The sequence below is a fragment of the Anoplopoma fimbria genome, chromosome 6 (genome assembly GCF_027596085.1).
Source record: "Anoplopoma fimbria isolate UVic2021 breed Golden Eagle Sablefish chromosome 6, Afim_UVic_2022, whole genome shotgun sequence".
NCBI lineage: Eukaryota > Metazoa > Chordata > Actinopteri > Perciformes > Anoplopomatidae > Anoplopoma > Anoplopoma fimbria.
The window spans coordinates 11,629,755-11,653,734 of record NC_072454.1 but is presented as its reverse complement, the minus strand read 5'-3'; the positions used below and the strand labels follow the sequence as shown (position 1 = coordinate 11,653,734).

The following is a 23,980-nucleotide window of genomic DNA, read 5'->3' as shown; positions in this document are numbered from 1 at the left end:
TCTGTTTATATTTTTATGTGACATGCACTGTTTATATAAACAAGGAGAGGAATATGTGATTTATTTTGCAGCCTGTGGTCCTCAGTTTCATATTTCATAATCTTTGACGTATGCTATAATAAATCTATTCAGCTGTTTATTTAAGCACTTGAGTGATTTGCAACACACTAAAGATACTGAGTAAAAGTAGCCTGCCATTCTCTGTCTCTTAAGGGACCAACATTTAGATAGGGAACAAATAATAATATGATAAAGAATTAATAACATTGAGTAAACTTTCTCCATCTGAAAAATATAGTCTAAAAAGTGGAGCACAAGGAGCCAACATAACGGTTTGTACCTAGTTTTTAAATTTTCTTTAATTTTGTAATATAAAATTTAAAAGAAAATGCTCCCCAAAAAGCATAGCCTTTACTACTTATGCCAAAGTACTTCTCACCTTAAAGACATGTGTTTTTGTTAATGGTGCTTCATGTAGCATCAATAAATCAATGTCACAATTTACAGTAATGCATTATAAATATGTTAAGCATGTATAGAAAACTCACTGTATAAAATAATAGTAGAGGTTTAACAATCATCATCCAAATAAATGCTAGCTTTGTATGGGTGGATGTGTGAAAAGCAACTGTTTGCATTATCAATTTATAAAGGTGATAGTATGTCAGGGGATTGTCTTTACTGTAGCTTACTTCTGCTGCCCCTTAATGCCCCCCCCCCAAAAAAACTGTTAATGTAGGAAAAGAGAGCAGAGAAAGACGGGAACATTTCTTCATGCCAAAAACAGGGGAAAAAATATATATATATTTTTGGAACATTGTGCAACATGGTTATACGAAATATAGTACTTTAAACAGTTTCTGAGTAATATATATATATATATATATATATATATATATATATATATATATATGTATATATATAGCGCTGTCACTAGGGACTACTAAGTATGTCAACCATTATATCATTCCTCTAAACAAGCCAATATCAATATATCAAGCTAAAGGCTAAGAAATAACTTGATCATAGGCCAATACACCGGGATGGTCAAGAGTACTACATACTCAAGTAAAAGTACTGTTACTTTAAATAAATTTTACTAGGTCAAAACTAAAGGCCGGCCTACTTTTGTAAAAATGTACTTAGATAAAGGTAAAAAGGAGGTCAGTTAAAATGTTCTCTGAGTAATCATTACTGCTTTACATTTGTTTTTGAAGTGTAGAAGAACATCACCTCATCGAGCCCTAATGTCCAAACCAACAATAAATTGGATTTCTACAGAAGGCGGTCTGCAGCGATATGCATCAAGCTGATTATGAATTAAAATACAATTTCCTTCCTCAGTGTGGCCTTACCAGAATTAACCAGAAAGAGACAAAACTCAGAAAATTCATCACAAATGACCCACAGTAAATACAAACAACTATGGAATCTGGCGGCAGGTGAAAGCAATATTAAGCACACATGAATTGCAGCCATTAAACATAAAACATAACAAACTCCAAAACAGAGACAGCATCCAGATGAACAGAGCAGAAACTGCACAGATTTTACTCATCGCTTGGCGTGCACTCCGTTTACAGGTATTGGGGGAGTGGCTTCTGACGCCCTCCTTTGTACAGTAAGTTAGCTAACGTTACATTAATAAGTGTTGCTGTACTCAATGTCTGGACGGCATTCTGTGAGACTCTGCAGTCATATCAGGTATGATTGTTGCAAACAGCAGAAAGTCCTCATACACCTTGCTGGAGGTAAAAAGGTCCGAATGCAGAAGCTTTTAGCATTTGGAACGTTAACTAGACCCAGAATGCACCTGTTGTTGACGCAATGTCGCAGGTGTGTTTGATTTGGATCACATAGCATGCTTGCGGGGTGGTGCAGTATTAGATCATGATCAATTAAGGAATATGCAACCCATTACATTACATTACATTACATTACAGTCATTTAGCAGACGCTTTTATCCAAAGCAACTTACAATAAGTGTATTCAACATAGGTATTCAAGAGAACTACTAGTCACCAGAAGTCATAAGTGCATCTCCTTTCTTAAACAAGCATCTAAAAGCATAAACCAGAGCAAAAGTATAGTGCAGAAGCAAATTACTACGAAAACAATAAGTGCAACAAACTAATACGAATACAATAAGTGCTACGAGGAAGGCTCAGGGTAGTACTTCTTGAAGAGGTGAGTTTTCAGCCTGCGCCGAAAGATGGGCAGCGACTCTGCTGTCCTGACGTCAGTGGGGAGTTCATTCCACCACTGTGGGGCCAGGACAGAAAAAAGCCGTGACTGGGTCGATCGGCCGCAGGGACCTCTGCGGCCGGGACCTTAACTATGCCTAGGTACAATAAGGTTTACCATGAGCGTACCTTATAAGTACCTGGTCCTCAATTGTATATCGCTTTTGCACCAATTTATGTCTAATAATAATCTTTGACATAGTCATCATATATTTTGCAGAGATAAGCAGAGGGCAGTGTTTCCTTTTTAGACCCCTGACCTGCTGCAGCAGATTCAGATTCATCGCTGCTACTGATTGGCTGATTTGGCTCTTGTTTTTTAAGGCCTTATTGTATGACTTTTGTGTATAGTCTGTTATAAAAAGAACTTAAGTAGCAAAATTACGGATTTAAAATCTACTCAGAAATATACTCAGAAAAGTAGCCTATAAGCACACAAACATATTTTGTTACAATAAGGAAAGTTGTTGTTTTATTATTTCCATTCATCAGTCGTATTCTTTTTGGATGTACGAACAACAAACATATTAAGTTTTAGGCTGCTTTATCGGGTCAAAGATGAATTATTTTTCTCAAAAACCCTCTCATACCTTTTGCTCATTCAGTCTTTCTTATCTGAAATTATTCCCCCCCTCTTATTATTATATCCTTTTCAGAGGCAGATTTTGTCATAATGAGTGAAGGGACATTATGAACTACTCAAGGACACATAAAAAAAATATTTCCTGTGGATGCTGCAGCAGACTTCTTAACCCTTGAGTGAGAACTGTTACGTACATCAAAAATAAGTGTGCATTTTTAAAAGCACACTTAAAATTATCATACTATAAATTGTCTGTATCCACACATGCACATGCATAAGTGGTTTTATGACACATCAAATAGTAGTGTGTGGTGTTTGGTGAAATGCGCCTGTCTAAAAGCAGACCAGGGTGATAACTGATGTTTGAATCGTTTTTATTATTCAATATATCAAAGCAAATTAATACACAGCAAAATTGTGCTGAGGGCAGGCAGTGTCATCGAATTAAACAAATCAGCTCAAAGGGGAAAGTTGGAGTTCTAACACAGAGTTCAGAGGGGTGGCACAACTTCTCAGTTTTTATTTATTTTCTTATTAAATTGTATTGGTGGCATGGAGCTCCGTTTTTTCATTCTCCCGAGTTTTCAGACAGTAAAGGACTCATAGCATGAGTATGGGTGTTAAGTCGAACAACAACAGCAGTACTTATGGAACCAGCAAAACGTATTCTGGACACAAGGCCAGAAACTGCAAGCAATGGAAGAGCATTGGATATCAGATCAGGAATGTGTAGTTGGTCTTTAAGCACTGTTGGGTTCCTTCAGAGACAAAACGTGTTGGTTTTATCACGGTAGTTAGAGGAACAGTGGTATTGATCAGAATTGTCTTTTTCTCAGAGGACCTGAACCATGTAGGACACTGGTGGAGTTTGCTGACTCTTCATGTCAGGTGACGTGGTTTCAATGCTTCTTCTTGCTGGACTTCTCGATCATGGTCTCCACCACCACGGAAGTCTCCTCATAACCTTTAACCTTGCGGCCGTTGGAGAACTTCTCCACAGACTCCACCACCTCCAGCTTCTCGTAGCTCATGGCGTCTGGGGTAAAGCCGCTGGTGCTGGTGCTGGTGCTGGTGGTGGTGCTGGTGCTGGTGCTGGAACTGGAGCTGGCGCCACGAGGAGCAGGTTTTGGAATGGGCCCAATGTCATCCTGGCTTTTCTTGGGATGATCGGCAGCTGGGGTGGGATCTTTGGGGCCAGAGGGTGACGGCTGTGGGCTTGGATCTTTAGAGTGAGGGTCTCCGTTCTTATGCTTACCTTTACCGTCGTTGTCCTTACCTTTTCCACCCTTATCGTCTTTTCCTCCTCCTCCTTTGAAGGGCGGGGTGGGTTTTGGAGGCTTGGGGTCTACTATGGGCTGAGGAGGTTCAGGTTGAGGTTGAGGTTGAGGTTGAGGTTGAGGTTGAGGTTGAGGTGGAGGTGGAGGTTGAGGAGATGGTGTGATTGGTGCGTAAGGATCATAGGGAGGCATCATTCCATCTCTGATTGTAACAAAGATGTGGCCGGCTGACGGCGTAGAGGTGCAGAAGCATGGATCTGGGTAGCTGCCGTCGCCGGTTACGAGGACATAGCGGCCCTTGGTGTAGAAGTCAGCGATTGGCTCGGGCTTCTTGTACTTCCTCATTCTGTCTCTGACGATGTTACACAGAGTGTCAAAGGCCTTGCTGATCTGAGCTCCGTCTGGGACATCCTGTGGAGACACTCCAGTGAACACAGGCCTCTTCTCCGTTCTCTTTACCCTCTCCTCCTGCACTTCCACGGATGGGACTCCCTTTGTATATTCATCTGGCGCCGCTCCAGCAGCTCCGCCATTTCTATCATCCTGGCCAATGTCCATCTCGTCTTTCGGGGTCAGGTCTTTCTTCTTCAGGACTTTCTTGGCCTGGATCTTCTGGCGGGGCTTGATGCTGGTGATATCTTGGATAACCTGGGTGATATCTGGACACAGATGAGGCCATAAGTCAGCTAGATAAAACTAGTGAACTATGAAAAGACCAAAATTGTGTATGCAGATACAGATCCAAATGTTCTGAGATGCTAAAGACAATTAAGACATCACTTCAGTTAGCTTTGTAAGACTGAATATTTAAAACAGAGTAGAGTTTTCTCTAGCAATGGTGGCTGATTGCATGTGCATTCAAAAGTGATTCTCAATGTTAACCAGCTGTGATGTGCCGACGGTGCCCTCACCTCTCCCCCTGCTGGCTGCAGTGGGTGTGTGAGTGTAGCGGTAATTAGTGGTGAACAGGGTAATAGGAGTGCCAATTATCGCTGAATTCAACCTACAGGAAAGAGAGCAGTGAAATGTCAGCAATGCAACAGCCGTGCACTCAACAGCTTAGCTATGTACAGAAATATGCATTGGTAATTCATATTTTTCAAAAAAGGAAACAACTTGTAACTTTGAATAACAAACAAATATAGATTACCTGACATTAAAAAACACTCTGCTTTTTGTTGTGCTAAGAGAGAAACATTTGTTGAAAACCAGTGCTATCTGTTGGCTGATTCTGCATGTGAATGAACGCTCTACAATTATACTGTAAAATTACCAATTATGTTTTTCTAAGGCTAATTCTGATATCGTTAAGAGTCAATAGCTTTAATTTTTTCTGTGTTCTCACAAAACAGCACTTGTCCAGAGATAAATTAACCGTGTTTACCTCTATTAAGTATGGAGAAGGCCACTAAAACAGCATTTAGACTTTCATTTAAGGAAATCAAATTTAAAGAAACTCATTAAAATAAATGTAAAAAAAGCAATATAATCATAGCATTTTGCAACATTATTTTGGTAGCTAAGTATTTGGGGTCAAGAAGGATTTGCGTCTGTCTTGAGATCATTTTTTAAAGACTGTAAATCCTTAAACTCCATTTTGCAGCTTTTGATCCATGTTTATGTTAACTTATTATGTATCCTGGTCATAATTTGGTTATGTAAAAGCAGTATGCGTCGCCTTTGCATTTATATTGTATTTACTTGGGGTCAAAATGAGCAGCTATTATTTCATCCTTCAGTGAAGAGCTACGTGCCTTTTCAGCCTCTTAAGTCAGGCCCTACATGCCTGTTCGAGTGTGTTCTCTGTGTGTCAACAACCAGGTGGATGTGGTCTACCTGTTATCCTCATTCTCGATGATCCTCTTGTATCTCTCCAGCTCATTCTCAAGGGAGGTCTGGTACATGGCCAGGTGACGACATTCACTGGTGAACTTCTCCAGTGACCGCTCAGCTTCCTCGATCTCCTTACGCAGTGATTCAATTTGCTCGTTGTACATCTGAATCTCATCGTCATAACTCTCCTGAGTGTTTTTGATGGTTTGCTCCAAAACTGTAGTCTGATTGACAAGTCAGAGACAATATTGATTAATGAATTATGATTTATTTATTTTTAAATAGCAAACCCCTTTGAGTCGCCAATGAAAGCGAGAAGTAGAGAAAAAAGATGAGCAAGTTTTAAAGTAAAAATCAACCTTCTACCCTTCTGTCATAAAGTGGTCATGGCTGACATCTAGTGGTGCTTCTGCAGCATTTTTTAGCAAAAAGCACCACAGTATGGAGGCTGCAGGGTGGTGCCTATTCTATGCCCGGCTCATTCATTCATTCATTTTCCGTAACCTGCCTGGCTCAGTGAGTAGTTATTATTCGTTAACTTATGAAACAAAGTGAAATGAGAAAGGATACAAGTAAAATATTCCTTGAAAATCATTCTAAAGCATATGCAATCTGAAAAAAACATCTATATGTTGTATATATATATATATATATTGTTTTTTTTACTGATTACTGATTGGTATGCTGACTAAACAACTAGTAAAAAATTGTTTCATTTGTCTGTTATTGCATTTTTTTTTACTTTTCATGTATTCTGGTTCCAGCGACTCATATCTGTGTTGTTCTGGCTAATTAAGAAAATGATCGGCAGTTTAATCAATAATTAAAATAACTAACTAATAAATAAGTTGTAGCCCCGCTCCAGAGGAGGACAGACTTTGTTTGATGTGAGAGCTCAGTGTAATTGAGAATGACTCACGAGGGTCGGGCACTCTCTGTACATGACACAGAAATAATCCATTAATCAATCAACTTTACAAACTTCACAACAGCTCTACTTCTTTGAGGTACTGGTGTAGTTCATGACAGAGAGGAGCTTCGACTGACAAATGTATGGAAATCCTGTTCAATGAGCCAGTCCGTAAATACTGGCTTGGTGGTGAAATAAAAAATGAAATAAAAAGGGAAACATGTAAGGCATGTCATTAACATGAAACCTCCTGTTGTCATGGGGGCCGTGTGACCCACCTCAGAATGGAGGCGTTGTTTCTGGGACTGCAGCTGACAGAGGGCGCTCTTATATTCCTCCAGCTGACTCTGCAGCCCCGGCACTTTCCTCTGGGCCAGCAGCTTCTCCTGTTCCTTTAAACATAGAGCACAAATCAAGGACACGCAGACGAGCACACTGTGTCTTTACATCATGAAGGCTACACACAGACTCACACAGCCATCAGTCAAGTGTCTTCCTGAAGTCGCACTGTATTAAAAGGTTTACTGATTGATTTTGTTTTTAATTTAAGGGCTCTCTTGCCTAACGTTGCCTTTTAGCAATGATGTTTTCTGTTTTATCTACTCTTAGAATTAACCTATTGAGTGTGTAGAGGGCAGTGTCCACCACCCAGAAATTGAATTAATAATGATACAAGTGACATAAGTGGCTGTTGTTAGAGCATTACTCTTCACACATGGTAGATATATTGTAAGAAGTCATCCTTCTCAGTAGTATAAATTAATTGAGTTTAGAGTGTTGGCAGAAGGGGTGGTTTTTATGAAGCAACATTATAGAGTTTTGAATCAATTCAAAATCCAATACTGACTTCCAATTCTTAATTCCATGATTGAGATGCATCATTACTGCTCATTTAATGCTCATCTCCAAAGCATAAGGCTGCTACGATGGGAACCAAATAATTAAATTAAATAAAAAGCTTGTGAAATGTATGGTAAAAATTAGCATGCAATATACTTCGTAAACTTGATGATCATTGATGTAATTAGTGACATGAGTGCTAAACTGTACTGCCTTGATGAATGCGCAAAAGCCCAAAACTGTGGCATAAAGCATGTTGTACTGGTTACGTGTATTCATTGTGGTTTGTGGTAAAAAAAAAAACATGCCATAGGATTTTATTTCTCTACTCCTTGTTATGTTTCTCCATTTACACCCATTTGTTTAAATCCCTATACATAAAGCTGGACTACTAAAAACTCCATGAAGTCATCTCCCTCCTTGTTTACTTTTGTCGTATTTTCATTGGATTTCAGCTCAGCAAAGCAGCCAAGAGATGCAGCTCTTTATCATTGCCCGCTGAGATTTAACTCAAGCAATTAAACAATTTCTGCATCCAGAGCAGCTCTGCCTCTAAGAAATGTTTGTATAAATAAAACTCCCATCTCCTACACAAATGCCTGTCACTCTGGCACAGTTGCTCAAAAATTAGCATGCACAGCTGTTCTTCCTTGCATTTGCTTCATTATGTGTCCTGCAATCACAAGCTGCAGGGCTGTCCATGTTTCCGGTGGACTGTGGACACGAACACGTATACACAATAAAACATAGACAAAAGCGGGCACAGGCCATCCAACTGAGAAGCCACTAACCTCATCAACCCCAGACACGTAGCCAGCACTGACACACATGCAAACAGCCTCCTCTCCCCCCAGGGACTGCAGCACACGCACATAGTGACAACATTAATGACCTCACCTCGGAGATGCCCACTGACACATTGGGAGCAAGGGGGAGTGTCTGGTTGATTTGCTGTAAAATGTTTACGTAGGTCTGGATCTCTGCGAGGTTCTGTAAAGGAAGATGATATGAAAGGAAAACTTGAAATATACAACCCATTAAAAGGAAGAGCGTCCGTAAGCTCTACCATTTTGCAATGTTGAACCACTTTATCTGCTTTGCTCGCAAATCTCTTGCAGATTTACTTTGCGCTTTGGTGGGAGAAATAAAATATCCAATAAAAGGCTTTAACTAAGCTGAAATATATGTATAAATGGTGCTAGAATTTCTTTACAGCATGGGGAGTTTCTTCTAATATCCATTTGTACAAGCGTGAGCTCAGACTCTAATAAAGAAGAAGTGATATATTTCCTCTCTCGGGATACTTCAAAGCTCAGGACCAAAAGCCTAATATTCATGTGAGACGACCCCTTATTCTCTCCCACATAATATAGGGACAGCAGTGCCCTTTGATATGCTATCTCAATATTGCAGAGGCCGAGTTTAATTCAATATCAAAAGTAGTGCTGGGTGACAATAAAAAGAGGAGAAATTGCTCAGGCAAGAAAGTCTATGGAAAGTATGCTTGATGCATTATGGAACAGTTTTTGTCTCAGCGTTTCTGTTGCCACTGAAGACGGAAATATTTCAGTTTTTCTGGATTTACTCTGTGCTTTCCTGCCATGCGTCAATACCTGTGAAGAGCAGTGTTACAGTTTCTCTGTAATCCTTTTTCTCACTCACATCACATAAGGTGTATTGGTGCTAAAGCCCCAGGTACATCATAACACCTTCTCATTCGATGAGTAGCGGCCTGAGGCCCAGAGTGTTCAAAAGCAACAGAAAGGAAAACGCACACTGTGGACTGAAAAACTATTTTGTAAAAATGTTGTTTGATGTGGATTAATTTTCTTTACTGACTGTGAGTTATACAACAAACCCATACAAAATATACCACCCAGAGATCAAAGATACTGTCAAAGAGAACAATATGGACACAATTTCAAAATGCGGTTGCCCTTTAAAGAGCAATAAGTAAGCAATATGAACTGCTATGAATAATGAAGAGCAGCTATTAAAGTCATTTATCTGTGAGTGGCTTATAAAGGTCCTCTTTCTGCTAGCCATCAATAAAGACTACAATAATGTGAGCATCAATACAATTGTGTCATTTTTACTTTATCTTCGCTCTAACATCAAAACATATTGATTTATATATTGATAAACGCTCTCCCTTGACTGACAAAAAATAGATAGCTGTTACATATTTATCTATGCTAACCTTTTAAATGTGTGGATTTCTTACTGTATATAAGCTTAGCATTTACACCCAAAGATAATTTGCAATACTGTCTCTGTGCAACTCCATCTTGCTGAAATGCCATTTACATGCTTCTTACTAATATACAACATATAGAAACATCATTTCTAGGATGCAGGGTTTCCCTGTGGGGCTTTTATGAATGGAAACACATAGACTGTCCAATGGAAATACATAAACAGTTATGAAAAAGAAGCTGAAAATACAATATAAGTTCACTAAAAGTAGATAAAATCTTAAGGAGAGGCACATGATGAGCCATAACTACATGTCTAATCATTTTTAAGGAAGTATTTCTACTTGGAGGATTTCTTGTTAAAAAGGTTATATTAAAAAAGTATGTAAAAAGACATTTACAGTGAGTTATTTGTGTTGATGCTATCAAAACTATTATTTTGAACATGGCAATGATCAGGTCTCATTGAGATCTTATGTGCTTCCTCTTCAACATCTGCATTGTGTTTTAGGGGTTATTTATGGCCAAGGAGTTGCACAGTAGTTTCCTTTCGATCATTTACCATTAGGGCCACTGACCTTCTTGTGTCTGTCTCTGGTGGAGTTGATGTCATCCTGCAGGAACTGTGATTGGATCTGGTACTCCAGGTTTCTCAGCAGAGAACTGTCAGCCTCCTGCAGAACGGGAGAAGAACAAACAATAATAGGAACCAAACTGTGGAAGGTTATGTGTGAACTGTATTTAGTTCATCAAAAGCCAAAGAACACTGAAGTGACAAACTTCTTACACATGCTTCAGTGTCATCCTGGCCATCTAAAATCAGCAAAGCTCTCTAATTGTGTTGAATCTTGCATAGGCAGCAATCATAAACCATTTTCACCGTTCATTTTCTAATCAAATCTCTGTATCTTCTTCTCTCATTATGTGTAAAGATTTAACAAACCTATTACAGAAAAAAATCACATTTGCTTTACTCATTTTTTATTTTAGAGTACCATAATTTTAAAATCATTTATAATTTCTCTTGTTTCATATGCAGGTTTTTTCCATGTTTAAATCTTGCCGAATTTTGATACAGTACATTTAAAATGCCTCTCATGTTAGTTTGTATGATGGTGTAAACACACTTCATTAAAACCATACAGTACCTTGTTCAATTGTTCCAGTGTGCCCCGCAGCTGTTCTTGATAATCACATTCATTTCTATATCTGGAACATAAAACATCTGGATTATGTGTAAATCTAATATAAAAGCAGGAGAAGGTATTATTGCATGTTTGTGTTGTGTGCACCCAGTGAGACAGGACAGATAAACACTGTCTCTTTCTTGAAGCAAGAGACATCTGTGTCTGTAATGTGTCAATGCAATCAGAATTGGTAAATATTCTAATCAACTTAATCAATAATGTAGTGATGCATTGCTGCCTCCAGACAGATGATGACACCGTGTTTGTAGGTAGTTGGAATTACATACTTATTTGAATCCTAACCATGCTCTTTAACTAAATCTAACCCAGCGGTTTTGCTTCAAATCAAAACATTACCCACGTAAAATTGCGACCTTTTTATTATGAGCTTGACTAATTCAATTCCATGTACCTATTATATTTAGTTAAGGCGTGGATATTCTAGTGGTGAGTGGGGTGATGTGTATTTTGCTTTGTTAGTTTGATTGTTTTTCAGTCATTTGGGTGAACTTACCCTTTATTTTGATTTATTTCAATTACTTATGTATTTAGTGTTTTGTTTTATGATGACCAAACTGGTTAGTTTTTAGAATGATAAGATTTGTCAGCAAGTTGTATGATTACCTGATTATAAGGCAGAACATTGATACAATTGACTTTCAGTAATGCATCCATTCCATCTATAGATTTACAGTTTCCATGCTGATTTACTAAGAAGTATCAATTATCAGATTGTTTTAGAACCAGCATCTTTACTTCATTAAGATTTAGGTCCTGTGTCACCTCCTCTTAATTCTGAGAACATTTCTATAGATGTCTCATCACTCCATCTCTAACGAAGATAACACCAGCCCAACTCTCTTACTTGCTGGTGAATTCATCCAGCGTGCGGCAAGCGTCTTTCAGCTCTCGCTCCAGTTTGGTGTGGTCAGAGGACAGCTCCCGGATGCGCTGCCTGTTGACTTCGGTCTGCTCTGTGAAGGCCTCCTCTAGACCGCTGGCCTCTTCCATCCGCTGCAGCGTCTCCAGCTGCTTGCGGAACACGGCGTTGCGCTGCTCCAGGACTCGTGCCCTGTTGATGTACCGGGCGAAGCGGCCATTGAGCTCCTGAAGGTTTTCCCAGCCCTGGATGGCTGAGATGCCGGCAGAGGAGTCCATAGGTTCCTCTTCAAAGACATCTGAACGCTCATACTTCTCCTTGCGCACCTCGTGCAGGTAGCTGGTCTTGTACATGGTGGTACGCTTCCCTCCTGTAGGTCGGTGATCTCCCCGGAGTGCTTGGTCCCCTTCCGCACCTTTATTGTGTGAAAACTCGGGTGTTCACCCTTGACTGTCTCATGCTAGACTAAACGCTGCACAGCACTGGCTGTTAGCGAAATAGCCCCCAAAACCTCCCCCTAGCTGTGGCCGCGCACGCTACGAGCCTGGGGCCTTCCACAGTGTATTGTTGCCTTTGTGGCAGAGATTAGAAAAGCCGTGCTGTTGATGACATAGCAGAACCACAAAAACAAACAATTGGCTGGCCCGCGAAAGCACTGGTTGGTCACACGCCATTATTTTGTTTTCTTAGTCAGCTGCTTTTTAGATCCCTGTTTGATATGGCAGATTGGATGGTAGCCCACCACAGGACAGAGAGGAAAATTCGTGCAGAGCAATTTGTGTGGACTGTGGAGAACCATTCCTGCTAGAAGTGGCAAAGTGTTGGCACACTGAGCGTGCTGAAAACAAAAACAAGTGGGTACTGATTATGTTTGGGTTCATGATCTCAAAAACATTACACAAGTCAAACTAAATTACAGAAATGTATAAGCAGCAAGCTGGGCGTCCTGGGCGTTCATACAATTCAGTGAGTGTTTAATGGTTGTTTATCATACTAGTTCTGTCTGTTAAACACTAAAACTGGTGGCAAACAACATCAAATGTTGCCTATCAACTTAGGGTCTGACGCTGAATATGTAACAGAAGTTTCAATATTTCTACACATTATGTTGTTTGTTTTAATAGAAACAATCAAAGAGAAGAGACAATATTCAAATGCAAAGTATGTGGCAATGTTTGTGTTTTGCTGGGAATATGGCTTTGGAGCAGTTATATCTCACCATTTTATTTTTTAATAACAAGAAATAGACCTTCTAGTTGTTATCCTCAAGGTGCTTTTAGCCCACGTGTCTGTATTTCTTTATTACCTTTTTGTATTTCCATTATCTCCCTCCATAACATTTAGCATAGATGAGAGTAACAGAGAGTGATAGAAAAATAAGGAAGAGACACAGGAGCTCCTGCTTTTGGCTCACTCGCTGCAGGCTGTGGTACAAGGTCAGTCAAAATGTCCCTCTAGAGTCTAGAGGGATCTAGCAGGCTGTAAAACAGCTGAATGAAACACATGTCAAATGGCTTTACATCAGCATTTCAGCAAATTTGGGCCCCAGCAAAGCCCATAGCTCAAGGGCAAACTGATAACTACATAAACTGCAGTATGAAAAATAAGATACTAATAAAACTTCATGAAAATAACAGAAAAGATAAAGATATAGAGCTAATATCTCATTCAAACACTAGATGTCTGCTTTTCTTTCACACCCACAGTTACTTGATCAAATAGATATAACCAGTGTTGATGTGATGACCTTTACCTACTCCTACCTGCTCTACTTTTACCTACAGTGGTATACAAAAATAACTTGATATAGTTAAAATAAAAGTGCAAACATTTTGTTATCTTTGAAAGGGTCAGGACATTTGTTGTTCAAAGGCAAAGTCATTCTCCTACCCATTTCCTTCCAAAGTTTGGGTTACAGAGAATATCTCATATGTATCACACATATTCTGCTCGAAAAGAACTTTACAAATTACATTCACACAGCGTTGTCTATAACGCCTTCCACACTTACCTTTTCCCACAGTACCAAGAGCAGGAATGTTCTCTTTAACAATTTCTCAGCCCGGCTCCGTGCTTGTGTGAATCTTCAGGTGTATGCAGGGATCAGTCTCTATCGCAGTAGATGCATACTGTCTGTATTTATTAATCTGTCTTCATGTAGTATGTGTCATGGCTTGACTCCTTAAGCCTTCAGAGTGCACATGTGACATTTCCGCCACGTGCAGTGATTTCAAACAATGAGCACACTGAGATATCGTTCATCCATAGAATGTACAAGTTTCAAGTTGTTCTGTAGTGTATGACACACACAGGTGGTGTCAAAGCTCTATACACTACATGCCAACGTTTACCCCATTGACACACACGTTCATACAAGGTGCCAAACTGCTCATCAGGATCTAAGCCAATGCTCATCAACACAAACAGACACTTCAACATACTGACTGGAGGAACCAGGGATCCCCAGAAGAACCAACATCTTGCCAAAACAGACAGCCTCTGTTCAGATTTGAACCACATATATATATATACATATATTTGTATGGATTTGGTTTAACTGCTGTTTATCCCTCACAACGTTGTCATCAATAAACTATGTCACTATCTGTCCAACCTCAACTGCAGGCCATAGATTATAAATCTTGTGAATATTCTCCATGGCTGAGGAGACAACGCCAGAATCACACTGCAGTCATTTTCCATCTATATTCTTTGGTTACGAGAGGCAGTAAATCCGAGGCCCAGTTGAGATTAAAGAGATGTCCAGAATTGGAAATGAGAGCCTAGTGTTTATCCTGCTGGTCAGGCCTCAGGGGCTACTGTGACTGACACAAGCAGGGCCGAGCTGTAGCCCCTAATATTTAGTGGGTGATAATAACTAATAGAAACATACAAAGGCAGTTCTCTCCTCTCTTATGAGCTGATGGGTGGATATGTTCAAGTTCTCAAAAAAAACCTTTTTCATCTTCCTTTGTCAATTGTAGATGACAGAAGGAGTTGTCTGATGGTTCACTCGTGTCTCTTGCTATCTGTAATGATGTTTAAACTGCATTGGGTATATCTGCTAGCCAGCTGCACTCAATGTGAGAGGACACAAAAAGCCATCACGCCCGCGACTGACAGATGATTGTCAGAGGCGGTACAAAATCCCAGCAGTGCTAGCTTTCCATAACAATAAGGAATGGATCTGAAAAAGTCATCAGGGCTGCTGTCTGTGCCCGTTCATCTGCTGTTCAGGATGGTTAACCTCAGATATTTGGTGATGACAGCTTTCTACAGCTCTGGCTATGCATGGACTCCCCAACCAGAGAGAGGGGGAAAAATGTCTTGTAGATTCAAGGAACAATGCAGTTTATCATAAAAACCACTAAACCTAATGAAAGTCTGATTAATATGAAAGGATTTCTAAAACAGAAAATGAGACGTGATTTCTAACAGTAAAAGCCAATGGGTGTGAACATAAAACATGTTTTTTTTTCCATCTAAGACCGGCAGAGGCGAGAGCACTTATCACCACTTGAGACACTTTACACTTACATGCCACTTTAATATCCGCATTACATTATAACCATAAACGGTCAAACCAAAGGAAAAGCCAACCCCCCAGGGACTCTTACACAGTGATACAATCATTTCAGATACTCAGCCACTTACGGTGCTGGAACATTAAAAGGTGCAAAGCTAGAATTTTATGTTCAGGTATTTAAAATAGTTGCATTTTGTCGTATTAAATATGAAATTTATTAGTTTGTCAACTGTTTAATTAAACATATTGACATCTCTTTTTTGAGAGAGACGCCTGTACACAAGAATGAACATACAATATAAGCAAAACATACACTATTCAAAGACTCAAAAAACACACTTTACTCAGAGGCATTAGCTCTACATTAAAGAAAAAAAGTAGTGTTAAAAAGGCTTGAGTAGGCCTGTAGTTTTTAAAGGCTTCATAAGGGAATGAGATGTTTTTGTGTCTGTTTCAGCTAACTACGATACACCGGAATGAATGTGGAATATGTCAACAATCAATATGTCAAAGAATTTTTACCCAAGTTCTGGTAGGATGGCAACGTAGAGTTGTATAACTCTAGGAATTCAGTCAAGCAAAGTTTATTTCTCTTCCATTTAATAGTCCTTACACCTACCGAGCATGGCCAGACTAGACATTTATGAGCCATTGTGGGAGATTCCAGACAACGCAAGACTTCCCAGAAGAAAAGGTAGGTGTTATAAATTGGACATTTTCAACTTCATGTAAATGAGCATGAAGCTAATATGAAAAAGCAGTGGAGAGCAAGTCTTTTGAGTCATTTCTTGCTGTGGATACATGTCTGTGAAGGAAAGATCATTGCTGTACCTTCACGGAGCCCTCTTTTCTTTGTTTAGCAGCCAAAGAGCAAGATATTTCCAACCAAGAGCAAGACATTTCTCTATTAGCTCAACAAGAGCTAATAGCAGAGATATTGTCTCCAACAAGGAGCATTGGTGCGGGAAGTGTATGTCCGAGGGTGCTCTAGCACACACTGCTTTTCCTTTAGGATTTTTGTTTAACTGCATTTGGGAAAAAAAGTAAAAATAAAATAATGAAAAAAAATAATGAAAGAAAATAATAATACAAAATATATATTAAAGATCTAATAAATAAAGTACATTTATATTCATTAGTTCTGTGTTGTTAACAGTGTAGTTGCTGTGACTGCTACGACATACAGTATGTTGGTCTTCAAGATTCCTGTCTGCTGTATTGTAAAACTTTCAAAAAGTAGTATAAAATGTTGTTAATATCTTATAAATATAAATGATCCTCATCATTCAAATTAATGCAAAAACCGTGAATGTTACGCAGCACTTAATTTGACATCATTATAGACTGACTTTCTCTTGGCATCCCTAACTCTGACTGATTTCCAGCGTCGCTGCCAAGGAGGCTCTGTTTTCGGTCTGGCTTGTTTGTTTGTCTGTTTGTCAGCAAGCGATTTTCATGGAAGAAGGTTCTAGCATTTGTCAAGGGAGAAGCCATTACATTTTGGAGCGGATCCCAATCGAGGGGCGATACACACATTCTTTTTTCACCTATGGAAAGGGCCTTCTAGTTGCACTGACATCCACCAGGTGGCCATGTGAATGCTAATGTTGCTCCAAATCTGCTGAAAGTGTATCAACTGTATACTGATTCCCTATATAAACTTAAAAAGACCATAATATGTCCGGGTTGTGTTACAACAGTTGCTCCCGAAGGCTTGCCATCGGTGTGGACTGGATGATGAATGTTAGTTAGAGTCTGATGGGCAGCTGGCATGGTATCCCTATCATCAGTGTGTGAATGGGTGAATGATATGTAACATACTACTGATTGTAAGTCGCTTTGGATAAAAGCGTCTGCTAAATGACTGTAATGTAATGTAATGTAATGTAATGTTTCTGCTGCCCCCAAGTGGCCAAACCAATCAGTTATTGCTGTTTAAAACCAATTTTCCAATCTTGGACATAAAGTACAATTAAATGAATAATGTGAGCTGAGAATGTATGAGGTTAATGAGAGTCCTGTTTTTTTTTTGTTTTTGTTTTTTTAAATCTCTCCCTCCTTCATCCATCCATCCATCACTCTTGTAAGGTTAACAGCCTTTAAAGTAAAGCACATCTTGTGTTTTCTTACACTGTATTTACGGACATCCACTTAAGCTGGTTGATCTTTGAACTGTTTCAGACCTGGTGAACACTTACCCGGGTGTGGACGCGCACACACGCACCTCAGTCGCACCCCTGACAGGGAGGCTATGTGCTTTCTCCACCTCCCTTCACCGTCGGATTTTACATTTGAGGCGGAAAAGAAACAGACGTAACTTTGTACCCCTCCTTTCTCCGGAGAGGAGCTGGCAGACGGATCGCTGCTGTGCGTGGAGGCTCTGTTTGCTCTGGTGGGGTTTTCCAATCATTTTTCACACCTGACACAAAGCCAGCAATTACATTATTTTTTAATTATTGTCCTGGGACCTTCTGCAACGTTTTCTGGTAAGTGTCTTTTAACATGTTTTAATTAAATTAGCTTTTATTCCTGGAGATAATAAGAGATTTGTAGTTCTTATTATAACTCAAGAGATATAGTCTCTCTCTCTCTCTCTCTCTCTCTCTCTCTCTCTCTCTCTCTCTCTCTCTCTCTCTCATATAAGTCTACATTTTAATGTGTGTTACTTTTACTCTATTGATTTAAATTCAAGGTGATCTCTCTCCAGGATTTGATGATCTCTAACAGCTTAAAGCTCCATATTGAGACCCTCTGTTGCTCAGTAATAGAGCCAAGTTCAGTTTTATAAACTACCCCAGAGCCTTAATTCAAAGAAAATGTTCCTTTTAACTCTGCATATATTGATATATTTGATGCTGTTTTTGCCTTGTCATTGCATTAAAAAATATATACCATTACTGATCTCCATATGCAATTAGCTCTCCCATTCATTCCAACATAGTGCTGAATTAGTGGAGATCTCATAAATCATGATTGTAAAACACATTTTTTTTTTAAGATCATGGCTTAAATCTTTTGAGAGCATCATCACCTCTCTGTCTACCTCTCTTCTATTATAGGAGTGCGCAGTTAATTGCCCTGTACTTCTGTCACGATACAAACCTGGTAGAATCTTGTTAAATGTACTGTTTTTCTTCTAATTTGTTTTGAATATTTATATGCCCCGTCATCACGCTGTGCCTAGTCTGTGATGTTAGTCTGCTGTTGAGTGACACAGTCCTAATAAATTACCTAGAGGTCTCACTAGATTTAATGACCTCGAGAATTATTATTCTTCGTCCAAAAATATAGAAATGTCACACATGCCAGCATGATTACGCCTGAAGCACTGAGATCATGTTATTTGTTTTGATCATATCTTGTCTCCTTGGATCCTGACCCTGAATTAGTAATACTGAGATGAGAACTCTCCTTTCCAGGTGAAGATGTGCTGCTAATATCCAAAGAAGAAGCCTGTTAAAATTTACATCTACATACAAACAATTTATTTAATAGTTAAACTGGTTTCAAGGAATCATTGGAATTATGTACCAAAAATCATCATCTATTTTCACCTAATCTGTTGAATCAAATTGGTCAAATACAAGTCTCTCTCAACCAAAATAAGAGCGTGTGCTAAGACATGGGGGACTCCAACATCAGCTACATGGTAGCAGCTTATACAGAGACACAGGAGAGTCTCCCAACAGGCAAGTTGGATCATTACATGGACAGCTATTACATGGACTATGGTATCCCTCCTGATGAGATCCCAGACACGACGCAGGGTCAGGCCTTCTTTGTTGCCACCATCGTTATCGCCCTGGTGCTCGTCTGCATCATGCTTGTCTGTGGGTTCGGAAACTTCATATTCATTGCCACGGTGATGCGCTACAAAAAGCTCCGCAACCTCACCAACCTACTCATTGCCAACCTGGCCATCTCAGACTTTATTGTGGCAGTGGTGTGCTGCCCGTTCCTGGTGGACTACTATGTGGTGAAACAGCTTTCCTGGGGTCACGGATTAGTGCTGTGTGCCTCTGTCAACTATCTCCGGACAGTGTCACTCTATGTGTCCACAAACGCTCTGCTTGCCATTGCAGTTGACAGGTGAGTGTGTTGTTTCTTTTTAATATTTCTTTGGGTTTATTGGTTTAATCCAGCAAGCCAATGCTTCAGCCTTCCAGCATAGTCTATAGAGCCCAACAAAAAAAAAAAAAAAACATATAAATCAGGTCTTTGGTCATCATTGTTGATGATCCTTCATTTTCTTGCCATAACCAAGAGATTTTGAGAGATGGAAAGACATTGATGCTTATTTCTTGATTTCTATTAGCAGATACAATAAACAGATTTTTAGTGCAACAGATGTTAACAGTCTTGCTCTTTCTTTAAGTGACCTGGTATTGTGCATGCTGGCTCACTGCCATGGCTTAATGCACATGTGAATGCAACAGGGCCATTCGTTAATGAGATTAGCAACACCTGTGTTTTTCCTTCTCCAACAAGTCCAAAAAGTCTGCTTTAAAAAAAAAAAGGCACATAAATTGACAAGGCCTAAAAATGCGTTGAAAAGCCAATCGTGACACTTACCCATTTTTTATCCAAAGTGCTTTGGGGGGGGGGTTGCTCTACAGTCGCGCCTTCTGCTACTAAGCTACCAAAACCTTCATGCTGCGATTACAGTGATGATGAAGTTGCAGTACTTTAGCTGTAAGCCGCACTGACTATCTAAACAGTCAAGTAGAAACAAAGATAAATGGATTTCCAGCAATGCAAATTCCTCACAGTAGCTTTACCTCTTGATCTGTCATCTTCAATTTATCTGACCTTAGTAAAATAGTCCGTAAGAGCTGGAGCAGATGTTAAAGCTCTGGGTAGTCCTGCACTTAATTGATTAACGTCCTCTTCATATATTTACCGGAGACTAATATTTAAGGAAAACAGAAAAGATATCTGCTAGCTGTAATTGTTTGTTTTTGTCACATGACATGCAGTGATCACTGCAGCATTATGAAAGTTTTTTTAAAAAAGTGTCTCGGGGCAAAGCTCCCACACCCCCAAAAATGCATTTAAGAAAGCTAGGCGTCAATTTGTTTTTGGAGCGCGCTATCTCGCAAGTATACATTAACAGCAATGGATTTGAGAGCACAAAAAACATTATATGTCACAACCCCCTAGCGTGTTTCAATGCTTAATAAACCATGCTAAAGACCATGATTGCTTCCGAAGAGTCACAGATCAGGAGCACTATATGCTAACATAGCACTTCCTCTTTCTAATTGATTGAACTGACTGGTTCATTGCCTGCACCTGTGCCTTTGATATTCAACACCCTTAATCAAAGGTTCTGTAAGCATAAACATGATTTTCTGCCTTCCTCATGGACACGATTACACGATGCAATTTCTTATTTTATGCTTTTCCCCTGTTTTGTGTTTTAAAAGTTCAGTTTTCAAATCTTTACAAATCAAGAAACTGTTTTTTAGTAAACCCAGGTCTCCAGAATTCAACCTCCACTGTCTCCACTGCAATACTCTTCCTTGTATGCATGAGTGCACACGACTTCTACAGATTCACTAAAGAAGTGTGTTAAAAATTCAAGAGGTAACCTGAAGGCTGGATAACGAGTGCTTAGTGTGCCAAAGTGATCATTAAAATGTATCGTTCCGTCAATAATCCTGCTGCCTTTATGTAATCTTACTTGTTTTAACTACAAACAACAGCTTACTGAGCACAGACTGTTCCACAGGAATCCACACGACTGTTGTCAAGCTAGCGGTTGTTAATTTACTTCTTTGAAGGAAGTGCTCTGTATTTGAATGTGTCACACAGGCTGCAAATTTACAATTTTAAGTTAATTCTAAGGTAGTGTGAATATTTCTGCTGCAAGAAATTAATATGAGAAAAGAATACAATATAATAATAATAATAATAAGTTATTGCGTCACCAAATTAAGCACTCAACTATCTTATTTAAGATTTAACTTAAGGTCACCCTTTATCACTACACTATATAAAAATGGAAATCTTATTAGGAGGATGCTGTGCAATAATGTTGCTGATTAACATTTAGTAACTTGTAAGTTTTCAACCTAAGTGAAGTGTGTGTGAACCAGGTGTGAACAAGTGGTGCAGTAACATGATCAATAACAGAGACAGTGAGTATTCAAGTGAGCTGTTTTTAGGTTTCTATATTAGTGCAGCGTAAACAAACCAGATACAGCATAAAAATAAAACAGCTTAGTAGACACTGATAGGTGTAATATTGTCACCCTCAAAATTAACCAACTCTTGCTTAAACGTCAGATTTCAAGACATCAAATGTTTTTTAAATGTCTGAGTTGAAATATTCTAGATATCTTGCACATCATTTTATACACATTTTTCAGCTTTCTTTATTAAATAAATATTTAATTATGATTTGTTTGACTGTAGGAAAGTGTATCCACATTGAAAAGGTTGACCCATCAATGTTAACACTAAATATTGTCTCATAATTGAAGATACATTACTTATTTCAAAAAATTTAGGAGTAAACAATTTAAACATACATTAACAACTGACAGTTTTTACGTTAGCTCATGCATTTACCTATTCCTTTACATATAGATAAGAGAGGAGAATAAGAGTAGCTGAAAGCCTCAGTACCCTTTGTCCACCACTTCTATCAATATGAAAAATCCAGTTCACTGAATAATGGAGTGCTGTGTATTGAACTTCAGTGTTCCACGAGTGACTGAGAGCCATTTTCCCAATCTATTGACTTCACACAGCACTCAGGCTGCTCAAAAGGGCGGTTTGATTGCATTGCAGTATGTGTTTATTTCCTGCCTCTTCAATGCAACAAGATGTCTTTGTTCTTCCAGGTACATGGCCATAGTTTATCCTCTGAGGCCTCGCATGAAGTACCAAACCGCCTACTGCCTGATTACAGGAGTCTGGATTGTTCCCATTCTGATATCGATTCCCTCTGCCTACTTTGCCTCCGAGACCATATACCCTCATGGCGGCAGCACCCCAACGACACACAAAGTCTTCTGTGCCCAGATCTGGCCTGTCGACCAGCAGGTCTACTACCGGTCCTACTTCCTGTTCGTCTTTGCTGTGGAGTTTGTTGGGCCTGTGATCGTCATGGCAATGTGTTACGCCAGAATTTCCCGCGAGCTCTGGTTCAAGAATGTCCCCGGATTCCAGACGGAGCAGATTAGGAAGAGACTGCGTTGTCGCCGCAAGACAGTGATGGTCCTGATCGGGATCTTGGCGGCGTACATCCTGTGCTGGGCGCCGTACTATGGCTTCACCATCCTACGAGATTTCCACCCAACGCTCATCTCCCGCCAGAAGAACTCACTGGTGGCCTTCTACATCATCGAGTGCATTGCCATGAGCAACAGCATGATCAATACCTTCTGTTTTGTCAGTGTCAAGAACAACACAGTTAAGTACCTGAAAAAGATTGTACTGATGCGCTGGAGGTCAACGTATGCCCCCAGTAAGACTGTGGACGAGATGGACATTAGGACCTCCTCCATGCCTATAACAGAGGAGATTGAATGCATTCACTTGAGGTGAACAGAGGAAAGTCTTTAACATAACAGTCATTTAGATGTGGGCTGTTGATATACAAAAACTACATGGCTGACAGTGATGATTTCACCCAGAACATTTCTCTTGTCTTCTGATTACATTTTAAAAAGGTCAAACTCTAACAGTATAGTACACTTATGAGGCAACATGGCTCAAACTTTGTTAGCCAGCAGAACATACAGGACTTCCGTTTTAGGTATTATGGAAATGCAATTGATGTGCACACTGTCACTATATACTGTGTTATTTTTAAATGTTGTAGCATGTGTATAATAGATATTTAATGTAAGACTTGTTAATACAGCTACTACTGCCCTTACCAACACGTTCTCATCCCAACTCGTCACATAATAACTAAGTGATACGTAAACACGTAATATATATACATAAAACATGTCACAAACACCTGTCTGCTGATTGAAAGTCCTGTTTGTTTGACCCGACAACCCCTATAAGACTGTATACTTCGTCAATACACTTACAGAGCATTTTTTCTGAGCGTCCAAAAAGGATGCAGATGGTTTGACATTGAAGTTACTTAAGAGCCTGAAGTGTTAATACAAACGCTAAAGGGTGCGTTGTGCGTCGGTTTCAGATGCCGAGGTGCGGGACAAAGGGTTGGTATTTGACGTCCTGGGAATGAGAACGGGTTGTTCCAAGATGTACCTGAGGTTAATCTAAAATGCCTCTATGTTTGTTTGTTTGTTTGTTTAATATTCAGGATTTCTCATTTTGTGGTTTGTGAAACATTAGGAAGTTTAATTTGAAGACGTAGTAAAACAACAAAGATATATACCCATGTCTTTTGAATGTCTGGAAAAGAAAATTTATTTTATTAATTTGTCATGAAAATAATTGATACATTGCTTGTCTGTCTTTGTGTGCTTACTGTAATAAATAATAAGACAACTGAAAAGAAAGCTGTTTTATTTATTTA

At 39.3% G+C, this 23,980-nt stretch overlaps 2 protein-coding genes across 2 annotated transcripts; one reads left to right on the top strand and one right to left on the bottom strand.

Moving 5' to 3' along the window:
- Positions 1 to 3,330: 3,330 nt before the first annotated feature.
- On the bottom strand, positions 3,331 to 12,301 carry LOC129092245 (filensin). The gene is made up of 8 exons (XM_054600110.1): positions 11,934 to 12,301; positions 11,030 to 11,090; positions 10,460 to 10,555; positions 8,584 to 8,676; positions 7,125 to 7,238; positions 5,940 to 6,160; positions 5,015 to 5,106; positions 3,331 to 4,762 (listed from the first exon to the last, which is right to left on the bottom strand). Exons 1-8 carry the CDS (start codon positions 12,299 to 12,301, stop codon positions 3,726 to 3,728), a joined length of 2,082 nt encoding a protein of 693 aa, XP_054456085.1. The 3' UTR covers positions 3,331 to 3,725.
- Positions 12,302 to 19,096: 6,795 nt separating this feature from the next.
- Positions 19,097 to 23,028, top strand: prokr1b (prokineticin receptor 1b). The gene is made up of 2 exons (XM_054600813.1): positions 19,097 to 19,563; positions 22,323 to 23,028. Exons 1-2 carry the CDS (start codon positions 19,097 to 19,099, stop codon positions 23,026 to 23,028), a joined length of 1,173 nt encoding a protein of 390 aa, XP_054456788.1.
- Positions 23,029 to 23,980: the final 952 nt, after the last annotated feature.

Coding starts and splice junctions, on each gene's coding strand:
- LOC129092245 (XM_054600110.1), bottom strand. CDS start 12,301: ATGTACAAGACCAGCTACCTGCACGAGGTGCGCAAGGAGAAGTATGAG. Junction 11,091..11,933: donor CTGGATGAATTCACCAGCAA/GTAAGAGAGTTG, acceptor TTTATGTTCCAG/ATATAGAAATGAATGTGATT. Junction 8,677..10,459: donor CCAGAGACAGACACAAGAAG/GTCAGTGGCCCT, acceptor CTTCCTTTACAG/AACCTCGCAGAGATCCAGAC.
- prokr1b (XM_054600813.1), top strand. CDS start 19,097: ATGGGGGACTCCAACATCAGCTACATGGTAGCAGCTTATACAGAGACA. Junction 19,564..22,322: donor CTTGCCATTGCAGTTGACAG/GTGAGTGTGTTG, acceptor TTGTTCTTCCAG/GTACATGGCCATAGTTTATC.